The sequence below is a fragment of the Rhododendron vialii genome, chromosome 3a (genome assembly GCF_030253575.1).
Source record: "Rhododendron vialii isolate Sample 1 chromosome 3a, ASM3025357v1".
Lineage (NCBI taxonomy): Eukaryota > Viridiplantae > Streptophyta > Magnoliopsida > Ericales > Ericaceae > Rhododendron > Rhododendron vialii.
This window is the reverse complement of record NC_080559.1, coordinates 3285690-3302456: the sequence shown is the minus strand read 5'-3', so window position 1 is coordinate 3302456 and position 16767 is coordinate 3285690. Positions and strand designations below refer to the sequence as shown.

General features: G+C 39.7%; 1 protein-coding gene and 1 long non-coding RNA gene across 4 annotated transcripts; both read right to left on the bottom strand.

The window, feature by feature from the left end:
- Positions 1–772: 772 nt before the first annotated feature.
- LOC131319045 (uncharacterized) lies at positions 773–14972 on the bottom strand. 3 transcript variants are annotated; one of them, XM_058349144.1, is made up of 13 exons: positions 14828–14972; positions 12926–13038; positions 12776–12837; positions 12326–12376; positions 12176–12202; positions 11055–11159; positions 9400–9507; positions 9162–9233; positions 9016–9066; positions 5814–5876; positions 5611–5735; positions 3111–3312; positions 773–1648 (listed from the first exon to the last, which is right to left on the bottom strand). In XM_058349144.1, exons 2-13 carry the CDS (start codon positions 13023–13025, stop codon positions 923–925), a joined length of 1692 nt encoding a protein of 563 aa, XP_058205127.1. In that variant the 5' UTR covers positions 13026–13038; positions 14828–14972; the 3' UTR covers positions 773–922. The 3 variants fall into 3 exon arrangements, with proteins under 3 accessions (XP_058205127.1, XP_058205129.1, XP_058205128.1); XM_058349146.1 differs by having other exon boundaries at positions 12926–13065; positions 14828–14928; XM_058349145.1 differs by lacking the exon at positions 14828–14972 and adding an exon at positions 14681–14726.
- LOC131319046 (uncharacterized) lies at positions 3599–5608 on the bottom strand. Its single transcript, XR_009197874.1, has 2 exons — positions 5482–5608; positions 3599–3767 (listed from the first exon to the last, which is right to left on the bottom strand). It is a non-coding gene; the product is annotated as an uncharacterized LOC131319046 (long non-coding RNA).
- Positions 14973–16767: the final 1795 nt, after the last annotated feature.

Genomic DNA, 16767 nt, shown 5'->3' with positions numbered 1-16767 from the left:
CTGAGATTTTTTGTTCTAAGGGAAAAAATAGTGATATGGCACCGTTTTTATTACCATCCTTTGTCATGACGCAAGTTTATTTGAACAGTCCTCCTATTAGAAGAAGACAAAATTAAAGCATTCCTCAAATAGAAGACCAAACTAATTTTTTTTGTGTGCATAAAATGGACCTCTTTTCGTAGTAATTTGTGAAAGTGTAGTTCTACATAGAATGGGTATTTGCACCTCGGAAATGCTGGGGACATACAAGTCTCTCGGTCACTTTCCATACACTCTTCTCTCACAGGCGGTGGACTCTACACATATGCGGCCTCCATTGTTTGTGAGAAAGGAGTAACCGAGAGGCATGTCTGTAGCATTATTGTATTCACCTGCTATCCTTACTAGATGAGGTGGTGGGGTAAATGTGGGGGCATGTTTTTGAAGGTTTCCCAAGGAAATTAAACCAAACTACTCCGTAAGTGTTAATTCAATAATTGTGTGGTTCTAGAAAAGTGTCCTCAAAAATGTCTCCGAAAATTGAATTAATGATTAAGATTCACTTTGGTGTTTAGGACCCAAACATCTAAGTAGAATATTTGATTTCTCATTGGGTAGATTTTCGAGAAACTTTTCGGGGACCCGAGCATTGCAGAAACAACTATGCTTTGTTGATTTGTTTTCGAGTTCTCCCTCTCACTTTATTTCTTGTTCCTTCGTACAGACCAGGAATTATAATTAAACAAATTCACGTATGATAGAACAGTAAGTATAGCGAGAAAGCAAAAAATTCTTTAAGCAGATCAATAGCAATTTTATAAGTTTTCAATCAGAAATCACGTTTTGATGCAGTAGAGAAAAAAATATACTCGTCAAAGGAAATTATGAGTGCCAATAAAAATAAAAATAAAAACTTATTGCTGAAGGCAGCGACATAACTCAACTAGAAAGCTGTCTTCGCTCGTCGAAAGTACATGATATTCAATGCCGCGGTGGGTATAAAATTGCAGGCATTTTCTGGAAACCAAGTGCTGATGATGCTTTTAGATGAACCCGTTGGAACTCCCGTAGGCCACTTATCAACAAGCTGGAAACCAAATTGAGATGCAGCGGACAGAATAGCCGGCTCATCAACTCTACGTAGCACATGGCAGAAAATCACAGCTGGTTCACACTCTTCACTGCCGCCTCCAACGGGCGAAATAAGCTCCTTTGCAGTTGCAAACAAAGGGGAGATTGCTTCAGGAATGTAAGTCACATCTGTGCCTATAATCATCTCAAAACCTGTATCATTCAACTTCTTGATCCCTTCAATATGGTCTTTGTTCCCCCACTCTAGTCTCTTTGTAATTATTCGGTCAAGATCTGGTGGGCTGAGATTCGCAGAGAGATTTTGAGTCAAGAGGTCGAGTGCTTTTGAATCTCCATCGGTCGCAACCACTAGATCTGCAGCAGATACAACAGCAACCATCGAACAAATCCCCCCGCAACCGCATCCCAATTCTAACACCCTTTTCCCAGCAACGATCGTTGGATTCGCAGCGATGACGGATGCCATTAGCTGGGCGGATTCCCATAGCATCAAGCCAGTTGATTTGCAGGTGTGTTGGAACTCCTTGGGAACAACTTTCATCTTGAATATGCTCTCTCCTATGTTCACCTCGATAATCTGAAAAAGAAACAGGCACGACTCGAATAAGACTGATATTGCAAAGAAACATCGTAAAAAGTACAGGTGACATGGGTTATCCTAATGCCCGTCATCTGATATTTGGGGATTCTCTATCTCCTCCATCATCCCATAGCATAATCCTCGGTAATCGAAAGTTATCAATGTTTAAAACCGAGGGAATGGGTCAGTGAATCCTTAGAACGCTAATATTTTGTAAACAAAACTCTCTCTGACAGAATGTCTTTCCTTTCATACCATTGACTCATTTCTTTGTAGCACGTAAGAATTATTGGGTGCGAAACAAAAGAGTTCGGACACGCATCGTGTGGGACGGCTACTGTGGATGAAGAAGAATACAAATATTCCCAAGTAAAGAAGAAAGAAATAGGTCTTCCACTCGGGGGCAAAAAGAAGGTAAAAGCGTGCACAACAATGATAGGTAAAATAGGCACAAAATTGGAGTTATTTTATCCCGTTAATCAACAGGACTATCTATTTTAGCTGTCTTTTATTAAAATATTTTTATCTTCATTCCCAATGCATTTACAAAAGATGTAATACTGAAGTGAAAAGATGGAGTTTATAATTTAAGATTAAAGTTGACTAGTGAATAGTACCTCCTTAGATTTGGCTAGTTATTGCGGCAAATGGATTACCCAGCCACTTGACTAAGTCTGCCGAAGGTGGTTCATGAGGTTTGACTAACTATTGTCGCTAGTCTTTTGTACATGCTCATGTACAACAAGAATTAGCCAAATTACCCAGAATATCCTCCATATCTTATTTTAGCTTAGTCTTTTTTTCCTTTGAACAGTCCAATAATGCTCCATCTTAATTCTTAGCTATCATCATACAAATATTATTATTTTCTCCTTTTACTCTTCCATGTTTGAGTACAATTACTATTCTAAGAGAGAGAAAGAGGGAGAAAATATTAAACTAAACTTACCTTGAGAACACTATCGAATCGGGATACGTGTATGTCTTGGGATTTCTGTACCAAAAGGATATGGGGGGTGGGATACGTCTAATTTTCTGAGGGAGACGATACGAATCCTAAGATACGTATCCATTATCGTAGGGTTTAACAACAATGGTGCCATTAGTGAGAATTTAAGGAACCAGTTGTTGGTCCTGCATTTAATATGTGCTTGGAGGTCACTGATTTGTCAACAGAGTTTTCTAGTGAATCACCATCTCCCTTGCAACGTTTCAACTCCGTCCTACATCAATGTTATTATCTTTTCAAACAAATGATAGCTTCATCATCTTTAAAAGGTCATTAAAATTTGAAGGATTCAAGTATTCAAGTTTAGGTACAAGTCTCGGACAAATTTCCGATGACATAACTGTCTCACGTGGGTCATCAGCAACATGCTACCCATACAATTGAAGTATGACCAATATTTCAGAGAAGGTAGAAAGTGAAGTAGAAAGAGAAGCATAGCTAATCCATCACCTCATCACTGGATATCGAGATACCAAACATCTCAACAGCCACACTGTCCGCTATGTCTATCTCAGACTCGTACACAGGCTCCTCCAAAGGACTCTTATTGAGCTGAGGCATGGAATCCCTTCCACGAACTAGCTCATTTCCAGGTATTGTGCAACGTGAGGAGCTAGCATCATGTAACCGGAATACGGCTTGGACCCAACGCCTGAAATCAAACACGACGATTCATATGTGAATAAGAAAGATAGACGCAAACAGGAGGATTGAAAGAACAAGAAAAGCTGTAAAATTAGAAAGATCTGCAAGTTATACCATATATATATATATATATATATTATTTCTCACCCTCCCCGCTATATAAATTAGGGTTCCTAAATTCGCCATCCAGTATAAACTTCTTTCCTATCTTAGCTTCTAAGCGAATATACCCCTCTTTTTTCTTTCCTAGCAACAGTCCTTATCAATTTGGAGAATTATTGGAAGATTCAGAATTAGATTTAACTTTCTCTCCTCTTTATTCGTCAATTGTGATTACTTCAGCAATATCTATACAGATGCACAGCCTAACCAAGTGCCTTCATTATGCTCATAGAATTACGGATAAGAATTCAATTCAGAATTACATTGCACTTTCTCCCCTTTATTCCAGCTAGGAGTCAGCTATGATTACAACAACAACAACAACATAACATAACCCATCTAGTCCCCAATCATTGGGGGTATGGGCGGGGAATGATTGGAGACAGACCTAACCTTAGGCAATATATGCACAAAGTGGCTGCTCTCAGAATACCACTGAAACAGTGGCCCCCCTAAACCTCCAAGAACCAAGGAGCTACAGGGACGTTTGTTGTAGAACCATACCCCCCAAATCAAAGCCAAATGAATGATCAATTGGGCGAGATTTCTTCTTTTCTTATGCCCACCTCCTGCGCTTTATTCACGCTCAAGGGGAATTTAAATGGTCCTCTGGCTGGCATCTTGTGGCCTGAGAGAATTCGGTATGCCTGGGACCCTAACAAGAAATTTTGGAGTGCTTTCGATCTTGACTTCTTTGAGTCTAAGATCGGTCCAGTGCTACCTCTTCTCGATTTTCCAATGGCATCCGGAAGGTTAGGTCAGGTGGTTGAAGGAGGGGGTCCAGAAAGTGGAGATCCATCGGGACTACACTGACTTTGTTCGAAAGGCCAGTTCATTCATATGCGAAAGACTACACCACGGAAAGGCCAGTAGCAGCGAACAAGGAAATAGGCTCGCTCGCTCCGTTCTTCAAGCAAGACAAGCGTAGAAGAAAAGCAGTAGCGTCTCACTCAACGATAGCTGGATTTCATCTAGGTACGCACCCGCTTAGTTGAAACCTGTGGGGCACTCGATTGCGGGCGAGAGGGAGAGCTGAAACCACTCTCCAGAAGGCGGCAGCTTATTCATTTCTTGGGCACTGCACCCCATTTCGTAAACAATTAGTGGGGAACAAAGCAGGATGGAGGGAAAACTAGTGGGAAGGCGACAGCTTGTTCATTTCTTGGGAAGAAGCCGAAGGGAAATGACAGTAGCTAACCTAGAAAAATAGGAAAGTCAAGCCTCACTGTTGGTTTCTTTCTCTGTTTCATCCCCTCACTGTTCGGAAGGAAAGCCCACTACTTCAATTCATTCTCGGTGCAAAACGGTCCAGCTAGGGAATGAAATGAAAGCAGTACAATCACTCGTGAAACGGACGCCCAAGGGGATCTTAAGGCGAATCAAGTAAGATTGACGAAACAAAGGAAGCTTCGGGCGGGGAATTCGTAGTTGATTTGCTAAACCAGTAGGCGTATTTCCCACTACTCCAGTTGACGATGAGACCACACTTAATATGATCGGGCGGATGCCTTGGTAACAGATGTACCTGTCCTTCCTTCTTCTCGTTCTCGACAGTTTTTTATTTTAGGTCCGCGTGTAACTGTTGCTAAGACCTCTAGTTTGAAGAACAAAGAAAGTTCCCCTTGGCGAGGGAATACCCGTAGGTAGTACCGTTCCTGGTCTTTCTTCCCGTATTGGAAAGAGAATTCCCACGAAGGAAGAATGCCTTAGGAAAGCGCTTGCCGAGCTATTCTCTAACGTTAAAGCCTGCAGTTACATCCGGACCTAAAAGGACCGAAAGCCGGCCAGAAAGATGAAATAGATAAAGGGGATGTGAAACCAATTCATAGCGAGGTAGTCTGCTGAACCTGTCCTGGTGAGAATATAAAGGGCTGCTGAGTGGATGGCTGTATGTACTGCTTTTGAGGATGGTCATTTCTAGATGGGGCGGAGCTGATGACCTGAACTTCTCCTCCTTTCGGCCCGGTTTCTGTTCTTTTGGTCTGTACCCTCCTCGGAAAACCGACAATAGTACACCACGTCGCTTATGCAATATGTACACAGATGCATAGCCTAACCAAGTGCCTTAATTACGCTCAGAGGATTATAAATAATGCTAAAAAATATCCACCAGTGGAACTGAATAAATAAAATAATCATTTACCGATTCATTATTATCTCCCTTGACCGGTTCTCCACTTGTTTGCAGCACAAACTATGTTCTTCAATGTCAAATCCATTTTCGGTGAACAAACTCATCAAAAACTCATCAGAAAAATAGAATGCACGCTGCAAATATAAGTTGAGTCACGTGGTCAAATAAGAATGTAATGGCTGGAAAAACATGTATTGTGGGACTGAACTTACAGTGCCATCACCTCTGACATAAAAGTTCTCACTGATCTTTTGATCCTTGCAACTGAACCTTTCCTGTCAAAGATTAATCCATATGTAATGACACATATCAACATGCCTACCATCTATGTTACATCGACTCTTCTAAACATACAAGGGTATGGGAATCATGAATATGTTTAGTTGAACATTTACCTAGAAAACTATGTTTTGCAATGTTTATTTGGACCGAAAAAGGATAATGGTCACGCAATTTTAGAACGAAGTGGCTTCAAATATAGAACATATAAAAGATATAGACCATCATATTTTTTGAACTAATTCTTTCTTTTCGTGTTGAGTTGCAACTTCACAAAGAAAATGTCAAATGAAACTCAGTTTCAGAAAACTACTTGATATGAAACCATGTTGCTCAAGCCCTGACCCCATCAAAACTCCTGAGCTTATGTACATATATACAGTGATATATGGGTTCAGATTAGATCCTCTCTCAATATTTCCTCTCCCAATGTCTTCTGGAGGTTTTAATAAGAATGTGACATCTCATTAATGAGACGATCGAACGGCTCCAGCTTTGCCACATCTGATATCAAACTCTTATTAAGGCAATGCGTTGTTTAGGAAGGCACTGTCCTAATGAAGCATTTACTCTCATTTATCCATATGAATTGAGCCTGAACTCTCCAACTGGCGACTGGATGTGCAGAGTGCAGACTTCTCACATCTACTGATTCAACAACGTTGCCAACCTCTCCTTCAAATTGAGCCTGGACTCTCCAACCGTCAACTGGATGTGCAGAGTGCAGACTTCTCAGATCTACTGATTCAACAACAATGTTGCCAACCTCTCCTTCAAATTTGCTGACGACGTGCCTATGATGTCCTTCAAAAACTCAGCTTGAACCCTAGCAGAGTCTATAATTCTTGAAATTAGCTACAAAAGGTCAAACGTTCAGCAGAACGTGGTCATCTCTTGATATCCAAAAACCCAGTTGTCAAACTTTGTAAGACTAAGCAAACTACTTTTTGATCAGCAGTGAAATGGAGAGAAAATACCAAATAAAAACAGAAGAGGAAAGAAAGCATCTCTTAGCAAACTCATGTAACATGCTACTTATTTTTCTAATCTCAGAACTCCACTCAAAGCTGTTTCATATACCAAATGAATGCTTCTTTTATTTAGACAACCCAGAGATGGCGAGCAAAACTAGTTTGGGGACCACGATGTTCTCTTTGTTTGGTTTTGGAATTCGAAAGGAAAACGATGTCGTTTTGGAAGGCTTAAAATGAAATGGAAAAAGAGAAACCTGAACGGTTACCCCGTTAATCTGCCGCTCCCTCAAAACTACACCATTTCACTTAAACTATTTGGACATCCGCTGTAGAAGCATTTAAGCTGGTCATCGGCTATTTATGAGGTGCACTCTCGTTAAAGCCTCCGGAAGATGTTGGGAGAGGACATGTGAGAGAGGATCTGAGCCCATTATATTTGCAGACATCCCAATAAAGTAAACAAAAGTCACTGCATTATGAGACACTCCTAACTGCATTTTTCTCATGCAAATTTAGAAATTTGAATTAACAACACTTCTTGAGTCGCCACACCATCTTAAGTCCAATGTTCTAAAAAGCGCTCGGCGCTAGGCGGGCGGCCGACCACCTTCAAGCTTCAAGACCTATTAATCGGCCATTAATCGCCTTTTAGCAATTAGTCGTTTTTTTTTTTTTAAATATTCTACAACCTCCCTACCATCAATAATCACAGTTTTTCTAGTTGATGTGATATATCTTCTCTACCATCAATACTTACTAGTTACTACACATCTACCGGTCTACACGGCTACGGCCTACACCAAACAGTCCAAACCATAAATTTACAATATTACACTACTCTGCTACTCAGACTCAAGTGTTAAATTTTGTCCAAAAAAAAAAAAAATACTACTCACTACAGAGAGAGGGGGGATCAAGAAATTAGAGAGAGAGAGAGAGAGAGAGAGAGAGAGAGAGAGAGAGAGGGATCGAGAGTTACAGCAGTCAACAATGAGGCGCAGTAGCGGTGAATGGTGATGAAAGGCATCGGCGATGGCTAGCGTCGGCGATGATCGGTGTCGGTGATGAGAGGCGATCGTCGATTTACTGGCGTCAGCAGTAGGCGATGACTGGGTTTCTTCCCAGACCCAGATCGAATGAGAGCCCTAACTCAGTAATTCAAAGCCCTAAATAACCTGGTACGAGTATAACAGTTTCCCCCTTCGTTTTCTAAAAATTCAGATTTACCTCGCCTAATCGCCCATTAGCCGATTAATCGCCCATGAATCGATTAATCGCCCATGAATCGATTAATCGCCTATCGCCGCCTAGATGCCGACCAATTAAGCGGCGATTAATCGCCGCCAAAGCCCGATTAATCTTCTAGCCGCCTAATTCAACCTTTTAGCCATTAATCTCATCGGTCAGCCGAAATTTCCGATTAATCGCCCATTAATCGGCAATTAATCCCGCCTTTTAGAACACTGCTTAAGTCTAATCAGAGTGTTGAGATTTTACAGGCTACATATCTGCTTAGCATTGTGGGATAATAAGCCTGCTATTCAGCCTCTTTTGTCAAGGGAGACAGAAAGATTTTGCCCCCAGACTTTAGGCGAGAAAATCAACTACATAAACCAGGTCGGTGGTGACACTACTACTTGGGTCAATTCGGTAAGCTGATGGACAAGTGCATGCAAAAACTGTCCTACCAACCAACAATTTACAACAAGGTGGCTTCCATTATGGGAAGGGTGTAGACTAGGGGAGTAGAAAAGGTTTCAGGTTAAGTAGAAGAAAAGGAGTTGGAATTGGGCTGATCTTAGATGTAATAGGTTGCAGGAATGAACCGACACCAGGCCATTGTAAGATAAGAAAGGGTGTGAAGAAGAGCATAAAGATAATGCTTCAGGTTATGAAAGTAGGCTTTAAGTTGGAAAATCAATTTCACGTGTAGGTGGCTTGATCAACATGCTTCTCACAGGAGGATTTTAGCAAAAGAAACTCTAGTGCTCTTGCTACCCCTTCCTCTCCGTGAACAGGTTTCTCAACACCGTCCAAACAGCATCAAAAGAAGCTGGAATACATGACATACAGTTCTCTAACGAATTGAAAGAGCACATAGTTTTATGTCACATAAGCATAATAATGTTTCCACAGATAAGTCATACGAAAGTGAAATAACCTGAGCAAGGTCGCCTGTGGCATAGTCGCGGAGCAAAACATAACCATCTGGCTGCAGAGGGAAAATTTGAAATAAAATTCAGTCATCATACTAGAAATGTTGACACGTGTTTTCATGGTTTTGCTATAACATTTACTAATCATTACCTTTAGAACTTTTCTGATATTTTGCAATGCTAAAGGCATCTTCTCAGGGGACACTGCAGACAAGACAAATACCTGCTTAACAAGTCAGCTAGGAGGAAAAAAACATTACAAGAACGAGTGAACTCAAGCTCTGAAACAGTTAATGATCCTAAGATAGTAAAGCAATTAGCACAATAAGTTGAATAAACTATTTATTCAGTTTTTCAGAAACATAAATTTCCAAACTTCACTGAAATACCATGGTTACTATATCAACTGAAGATGGAGAAATCTGCTTGCTCAGATCGTCAGCTGTCAGATCACAAACAAATACATTCACTTGGCTCTCCATAAAGTCTTTATGTGCCTGCCAATTGAAAATATAGCTCATCCAATTAGGTCGTGTGACCCAAGAAATGAATAATGTATGCCATATTAAGGGCTAATGAGATGCTGTCCGTGAAAGTTTCTGAAGAGAAAGAGAGAACACTAACTACTGCTCCATGTGGAACCTCATACAAAGAATAAGCATAAACACTTTTCTAACTAGCCTGTTGATAAGTGCCAAAAGATACACATAGCCAATTTATTTGTCCTTGTTAAGTCCTTAACCAATGTCACCTGATTTACTCCAGGCTATTCTACGATTGTAGGTTGCCGGAGCCATTTCCACAAATTGAGCTTTAATTTGATGGTTTAAAGAATCAAAGAAAGACTGGTTCGCAATATGCAAAAGCACAAGGGAGGAATTTAAAATAATACAATCTAGAGGACTAGTGTTTTAAAATGCATGCACCTCGCGTGCCTAGGTGCTCAAGTGTGGTGAGGCAAATAAAATGATCTCGATAAAAATGAACAAATAAAGAATAAAATAAGAAATATGTTAATTTCTTGGTTTGAAGACTTGTAGAATTCTCAACTTTGCAAGAACCCCATAAAACAGAAAATTTAAAGAAACTGAGAAATCTTGGGACATTTTTGTAAAAGCTCATACCTGACATCGATCTTATTTGATTTATATTAACGGCCAGATACCAAAAATGTAACCTTTTTCTCGGCCAGATACCAAAAATGTAACCTTTTCTCGGCCAACAGACACGTATAGCGAATTATTGGGGTTTTAAAGTTCGGGACCAAGTACCTAATTTTTACAAGTTAGCAACGTCGCTCAATTTGCTGGCATTGCTGAGCATTTAAAATATGAGCAAATTCTCCAAAAATGCAGTGAATTTGTTATTTGTAACAGAACTTAGGCTTAAAAATGCCAAACCGAGAATGAAGCACCTTGCGGGTTAACAAAAAAATAACGGGAGTTCCATGTTTTTTGACCAGTACAAAACGTCATTAATCTGTCCTGGGGAAGGGAGTGCCAAAGTACCTAACCTTGGACTTGTTAAGGAAGCTCTTAGAGCCCTGCTCACTGCTAGGTGGCGGAATATGGCCTCTAGTACCTAACCATGTGAATGTTATCATGCAGTTAAGAGCCAAATTACCATAGTGCACTGCAGGTCATAACTACATAGTATCATTTGTAACAAAAGTTCATATTTATAATACAAGTAACTTATACAATTCGTAATATGTCTCAACTACAAATATTGTTCTTAATATTAGTAAATATCAAGTTTAAACTAAGTAAATGAGCAAATTTGAGTTAATATTCTGCTTGTAGATCATCATGACTTCATATTTTCTTGTGGTACTTGTACTTTTGTTTCTTTTGGGATGTATATGTCTCAAAGGTTCTCAGACTCCTTTCTCCATGGGGTAAAATCCCGAGGAGAGTCTGACTTAAGAGCAGGGAACCTTCTGAGGTGGATTCATCACCCCGATAGGAGGATCTTGCAACCAAGGCAGATTTGCATTCAACAATCAATAGTGTTCCACTCGGATGCAATGAAAACGGATTCATACCTTAACCAAGTTTATGGCGCGGGGTGAGAAATCGCATGCATGGATGAAAATAGTGGGGTATGTTGCAATCAAAGGAAAGATGGTGTTTCCAGCTCCACAACCAACCTATTAAAGTTGTCACGAGTAGCCAAAACAGCAAAATATAAAAAGTGGTCAAAACTCTGCATTTCATACTGGTAATTATGTGTAAGAGTAATGCAAGTGATGCATGCCACACTAGGCAGACTATGGCAAATACTTGTTCAGAAAAGAATGAAGCAGAAATTACAAGGGCAAACAAAAGATATTTTTTCCAATCTAAAGAGGAAGGAATGAGTTGTGTCTTTCCTTGTTTCTTGCAACAATGAGGTTAACTCCAACAGACAAAGAAAAATGTAGGCTTAGATACAACTATTAGAATACTTGAGGTGACGAGGGAGGTTAGGCAGCCTCCAAAGAAGTCACTTGAGATGTCTCAGTCACTACAGATGGATTGTGTGAGAGAAGAAACTTATTTTGGGGTGTGTGTGTGGCCAGGGGCATTAACAGAGGGAAGCAATGGTGTCCAAAGATGGTCAGTCAGAGCACTGGAAGTCTTGATCTCGGAAGAATTGAAAAATGCCTTGCAAGGTTGCACCTAAGGAGAGGCATAAGGCCACCTCACAAGTCATGTGTCAACTGAGGACAAAAGGTTAGGAGGCAATGCTTGTTAAGTCTTGGGTAAAGCTAAATGTTGACCAGTTGAAGCGAGCCCTCACGCTTATGCACTTCATATGACTTTGCTAAGAGGCGATGTGGGACCTCGTTTCACACCTTCCCTCACGCGCAATATGCTCACTTGGCAACACCTACAAAGGCTAGAGACATGCATCCTACTCATCCATAGTACCTAGCTCTGATACCAGGGTACACGTTCGTGGTAGGACCCAAAAGCGAGCTCTTGAAGCAAAATACCACATCGCTTGGGTACCAAATTAATGTGAAGTATATAAGCACAAGGGCGTATTGCCAAGTATAGGAGGTTAAGCTATGCAGCTCCTTAATAGTATTTATTTATGTAGGACCTATATGTGGTTTAATAGTATTTGCTATACAACTAGCATGAAAATTGAGGTGATTTGAAAAGAAAGCATTTCATTTACCTCGAGAATGACTTTTCTTTCTGCACCCTGAAAATTTTAGGGGAAAAATTTTGAACACGTCACTAAAATTGAGTAGCATACAAAGCTTATTCACAAAGCAACAATCATTAAAAACACATCCACCAATAGTAAGTGTCGTCCTATACTCACAGAAAAGTAATGACCCCATTCCTTATCCAAGTAGTGCCGATCCTTGAAGAACTGTGGAAAAAATTAGCCAAACAGCAATTAGTTCCATAGCAGTTAAAAAGTATCTGATGAGAAACATGAAGCATGGACTTTCAAAGAAATTAACAGTATTGTACTAGCTCGGATTTTACATATTGCCAACTGAGAACTATACAGATGACACAAACAACATAAGGTTAGGCTACAAATGATACAAGACTAAGATTATGGAAGCAAGTGATAACACATAAAATGGGTGTTGATGAAAAACAGTATGAAATGGACAAAGGTTGTTGGACGTCATCTAGCTTCTGGGTTTAATTTGTTGAAAAACAGACCTCCTTTCTGCAGAACCAACATTCAAACAATCTACTGACTGTGTAAGTACTTAGTGGCTACAGGAAAGGGAAAAAAATAAGCAAGGGAACTGACCCTGTCATGATGACGTTTGTAGAAGACATCCCAATACTTCCTAGCATCCCTTTCATACTTTTCTGTAAAAGAAAGATATAGAATTAATAATGCCAATAATCTCTTCTGGCTAGTGTATGTGCATTGCTTGAGAAAGAGATGGAGAGAAACCTCTCCAGAAAGGGGAGATTCCACTGCTTGATGTGGGGTATATTTGTAATTGCGGTGGCGGTTTTGCTTGCTCCACAGTGTCTCTCATATCAGTTGCCATTATCTCAGCAGCTCTGAGGAAGTTGACAATAGAACATAGACTACCTTACATTATAATTTCACCAGATAAACAAATAGCCTTGGAAACGAGTCACATGACACAAGTTTATGACATATTATGAACTAAGAGTATAAATGATTAATACATCAAAAATTACAGATAATTCGACATGCGAAAATTCAGAAAATATTATGATGCAGTTGAATTGGATTATAAAAAGACGACAACACGACCGTGAACCACAAAGCAGTAGTTTCAGGAAAGAAGTAGTAAAGAGCAAACATATATACATAATCTACAGGTGTTAGAAGTTTTCATTCCTTCTGTGGTGGGGTTGATTCCTCCATCTACCGTTGTGAAGAAAATATTACGTTGTGGAAACTGTCAAATGATAGCTCCAATCGCCATATCGATATCTCACTTCGGTCGATTTTAGCCCTGTAGCTCCAACTAAAACAAACATCCCCTTCATTTACCAAATTATGTGTAATTTGTGTAGCTGAAAATGGTTGTTGGATGTGTCCCTCCCATGGTCCTTTGGAAGCATCATAATATTAAGTAACAAAATTTCGACCCTCACAGTCTGATATATATTAAGTGTTCACGTGGATTTTCTCCTACGTAGAATGTAAAATTTGATTTCTTAGTACTTTAGTATGATACATCAAAAACACAATTGAGTGTACTATGCAGGATTAGTTATTCATTTCATATGATCATATAAAGATATACAGTTGTTCGTCATGTGTCCCTACCTGTTGTGTCCTGATTTTCATTTTCATGGAGGCATGCCAATGTCAGCACCAGGTACTCTGGTGACATGGCAGTGATGGTTGATTGGGCATGCAGTTGGGTAAAACCGGTATTGTTGAACTGGATTCTAGGAAGATACAAAGTTAGGTTAGACGTAAACGAAGGAAGAAGAGAGACAGATCAGATGTCTGGTCCCGATACAGGTGGGACGCCCATACATAGGGCGGAAGTGTCTGGACAACCGTGTCTGTAGCATCTTTTTATAAAAATAACAGCTGTAATTTCCTTGATTCCCTTCCAAAACTGCCACACAAGCAACACCTATTTATTTCCATCTAAACTCCTCATAGTTCTAATCCAACTGAACAATTAAACACAAACCACAATCTTAAAAGGACATATTTACTACAATAGGTGCAACCAACTGTCGGACCGTTTTTCCACCATCTATCCTTAAACCAACTGGTGTTAGGGAGGGCTTCAATTAAGTCATTGCACCCACAAGTCTATTTTTAGAGCGGTTGCAGGGAGTGGCATTGTGTAACCAAATCATGGGGGCACTCCAGGCCCAACACAACCCATCAAAATAACTTCAAAAACTCCTGTACCCTTGTCCAAATAAAACTTTCTTTCGTTTAGAACAAGCCAGCATAGAAAGCCGCCGCTTCAGGCCAAAAAAGAACATGCTCAACCAAAACAATCAGGATCATAAAACCATCTACACAAAGTCCTACCTCCAACCAAACGACTAACTTTACTAGTAATTCATGTTCTGTTCACCATCAATCACACACCTCCCCCCCCCCCCCCCCCCCCCCCCCCCCTCCCCCCCTCACTACCAATCCACTTCAAACTATAACATGTAGTATCAAACAAGGCCTACAAAAGTGTAACCCCCGTACCGTACATCTTCTTCGTTTCATGGGATTCACAACATCTCCTTACTCTTGAAGCTGTTAGCGTTCCAAATTACCCATGCATAAAAGTAAAAAAAAAAAAAAAAAGACGAAAAACAGCAAGAGAGGCAAAAAGCGTACTACGCCTCGTACCTTCGATTATCGTTGCCGGAGCTTTGTTCGATGATTTCGGATGACGGCTGGTTCAGATTCTGGTCGAATTGCGATTCAGGGCTGATAGCCCTAATAACCCTCCGTGGGAAATAACACTGAAAACCCTGGTATTTTTACCTGTGTCACAAATTTATCCCTATACTTTACTTTTCTCCCTTCTCCACCAGGAGTTGCTAATTTAGTTTTAGGCCAAGCGGAAAAACATGGCCTCGCTAAACTTCTCCATAATTACGATTTGAAAATAAATTATATCTACCGTTAGTGTAAAATCTCATTTTTCTACCCCCACTTATTATGAGCCATCGAGTGGCCATTCTTGTGATCTGAACCATTCATATTTTAAGAGCCACAGTAACATATTGCCATGCAAAAAATCAGTTTGCAGAAGTTAATAGATACGAAGTATATCAAAATTTGAATTTTAGTTTATAAAATAAACAATTTGATTCTATCATTGATAATAAAGATAAACTGTCCATTTCACAAAGCAAAATTCAATTTTTGATACTCCTATCGATGTCCGATCAAGTTTATTTTTTGTATGAATACACTACTATGTGGGGTCTACAAGATGAACGGTTCAGATTAATAATAAACATACAGTAGGACCAAAAAAGATGATTGTAGAAAAGTGAAATTTTCTACCACCGATGGAAATAATTTAATCTCTTTATGATTTTGCCTTCACTTTTATGGATTCTTTCAAAAATTGTCCCCTTTTTTACTACACTAGTGCATGCCCGTGCCTGAAGGCACGGCACAATATGTTTCAGTCATACGCTTGGTGATAGGGGAGAGAGCGAGGGAAAGGAATGTGTTGGTCCTGTAATGATTTGATCACATTGTTACCCAAGGAAAAGGATATGCTGGTCCTAACATGATTTGATTTGATCAAACAATACCATTAAAACGAAAGAGGAACAAAATCCAAAACAAATAAACTCTCAATTGGAATCATTTTTAAAAAGTGTTAAATTCACTTTGCCGTGTCCCCAGTATTTCCCCAGACATGTCTTCACATGTTGTTACTGTCATGTCGCCTGTCCTCGCAATATCGGACCACAAAGTCTATCCAAAAATATTAAGAGAGCTACACAAAAGTGGGCATAAAGAATTAATTCATTCTCCATTATTTTCACTCTGTCAAACATGCATTTTAACAAATACAAAGTGAGTATCTTTGAAAGACAAATAACAAAATATATAGATAAAAAAATTTCTATCCTAAACAGCAAAAAAATTCTCATCCTAAACAACAATTTTTTCCCCCGTAAGACTCCCATCAAAAAAATCCTCATCCTAAATAGCAATTTAGGCCACATTATTTTTTCTGCAAGAAGACCTAAGGATGATGGGAATCGTACCGGAAAGGGAGAACTAAATCGATTTTGTGGATGGCTGATTGGTGGAGGAGCTTTGTGGGCGCTGTTTTTTTTTTGAAGCACCGAGGAGTGGATTCTGCGGAAAGAGAGAGAGAGAGAGTAACTATGAAGGAAGAGAGGAGAGAAGAGAGGAAACACGATGGAGAAGAAGAGGAGACACGATGGAGAAGAGGAAAACTGATGGGACAGGTGTGGGAAATAAGTTGGAATCAATGATTCAATCCAACGGCCATAACCTATTGAAATTGAGATCCAATGGTTAGAAGGATGCTCATGTTTATATGAGTAGACAAAAAACCGCTCTATTTTATAATATAAATAATTCTCCTAAATTACTTTTTTTTTTCTTCTCCTAAACTACTTGTAACCCGTTATTTTTTCCTTTCCTTTTCTAAACAAGAAGACCAGCCCCATAGCTTACCTTACACTAGTTGTACTACTATACGGTAACAATTTTAGTAATAGCTTAGCTCTGATGATTCACGTTCACTCAACAAATGCGAAAGTGTTCAAATAATGTTTTTTTAGAAAAGAGTC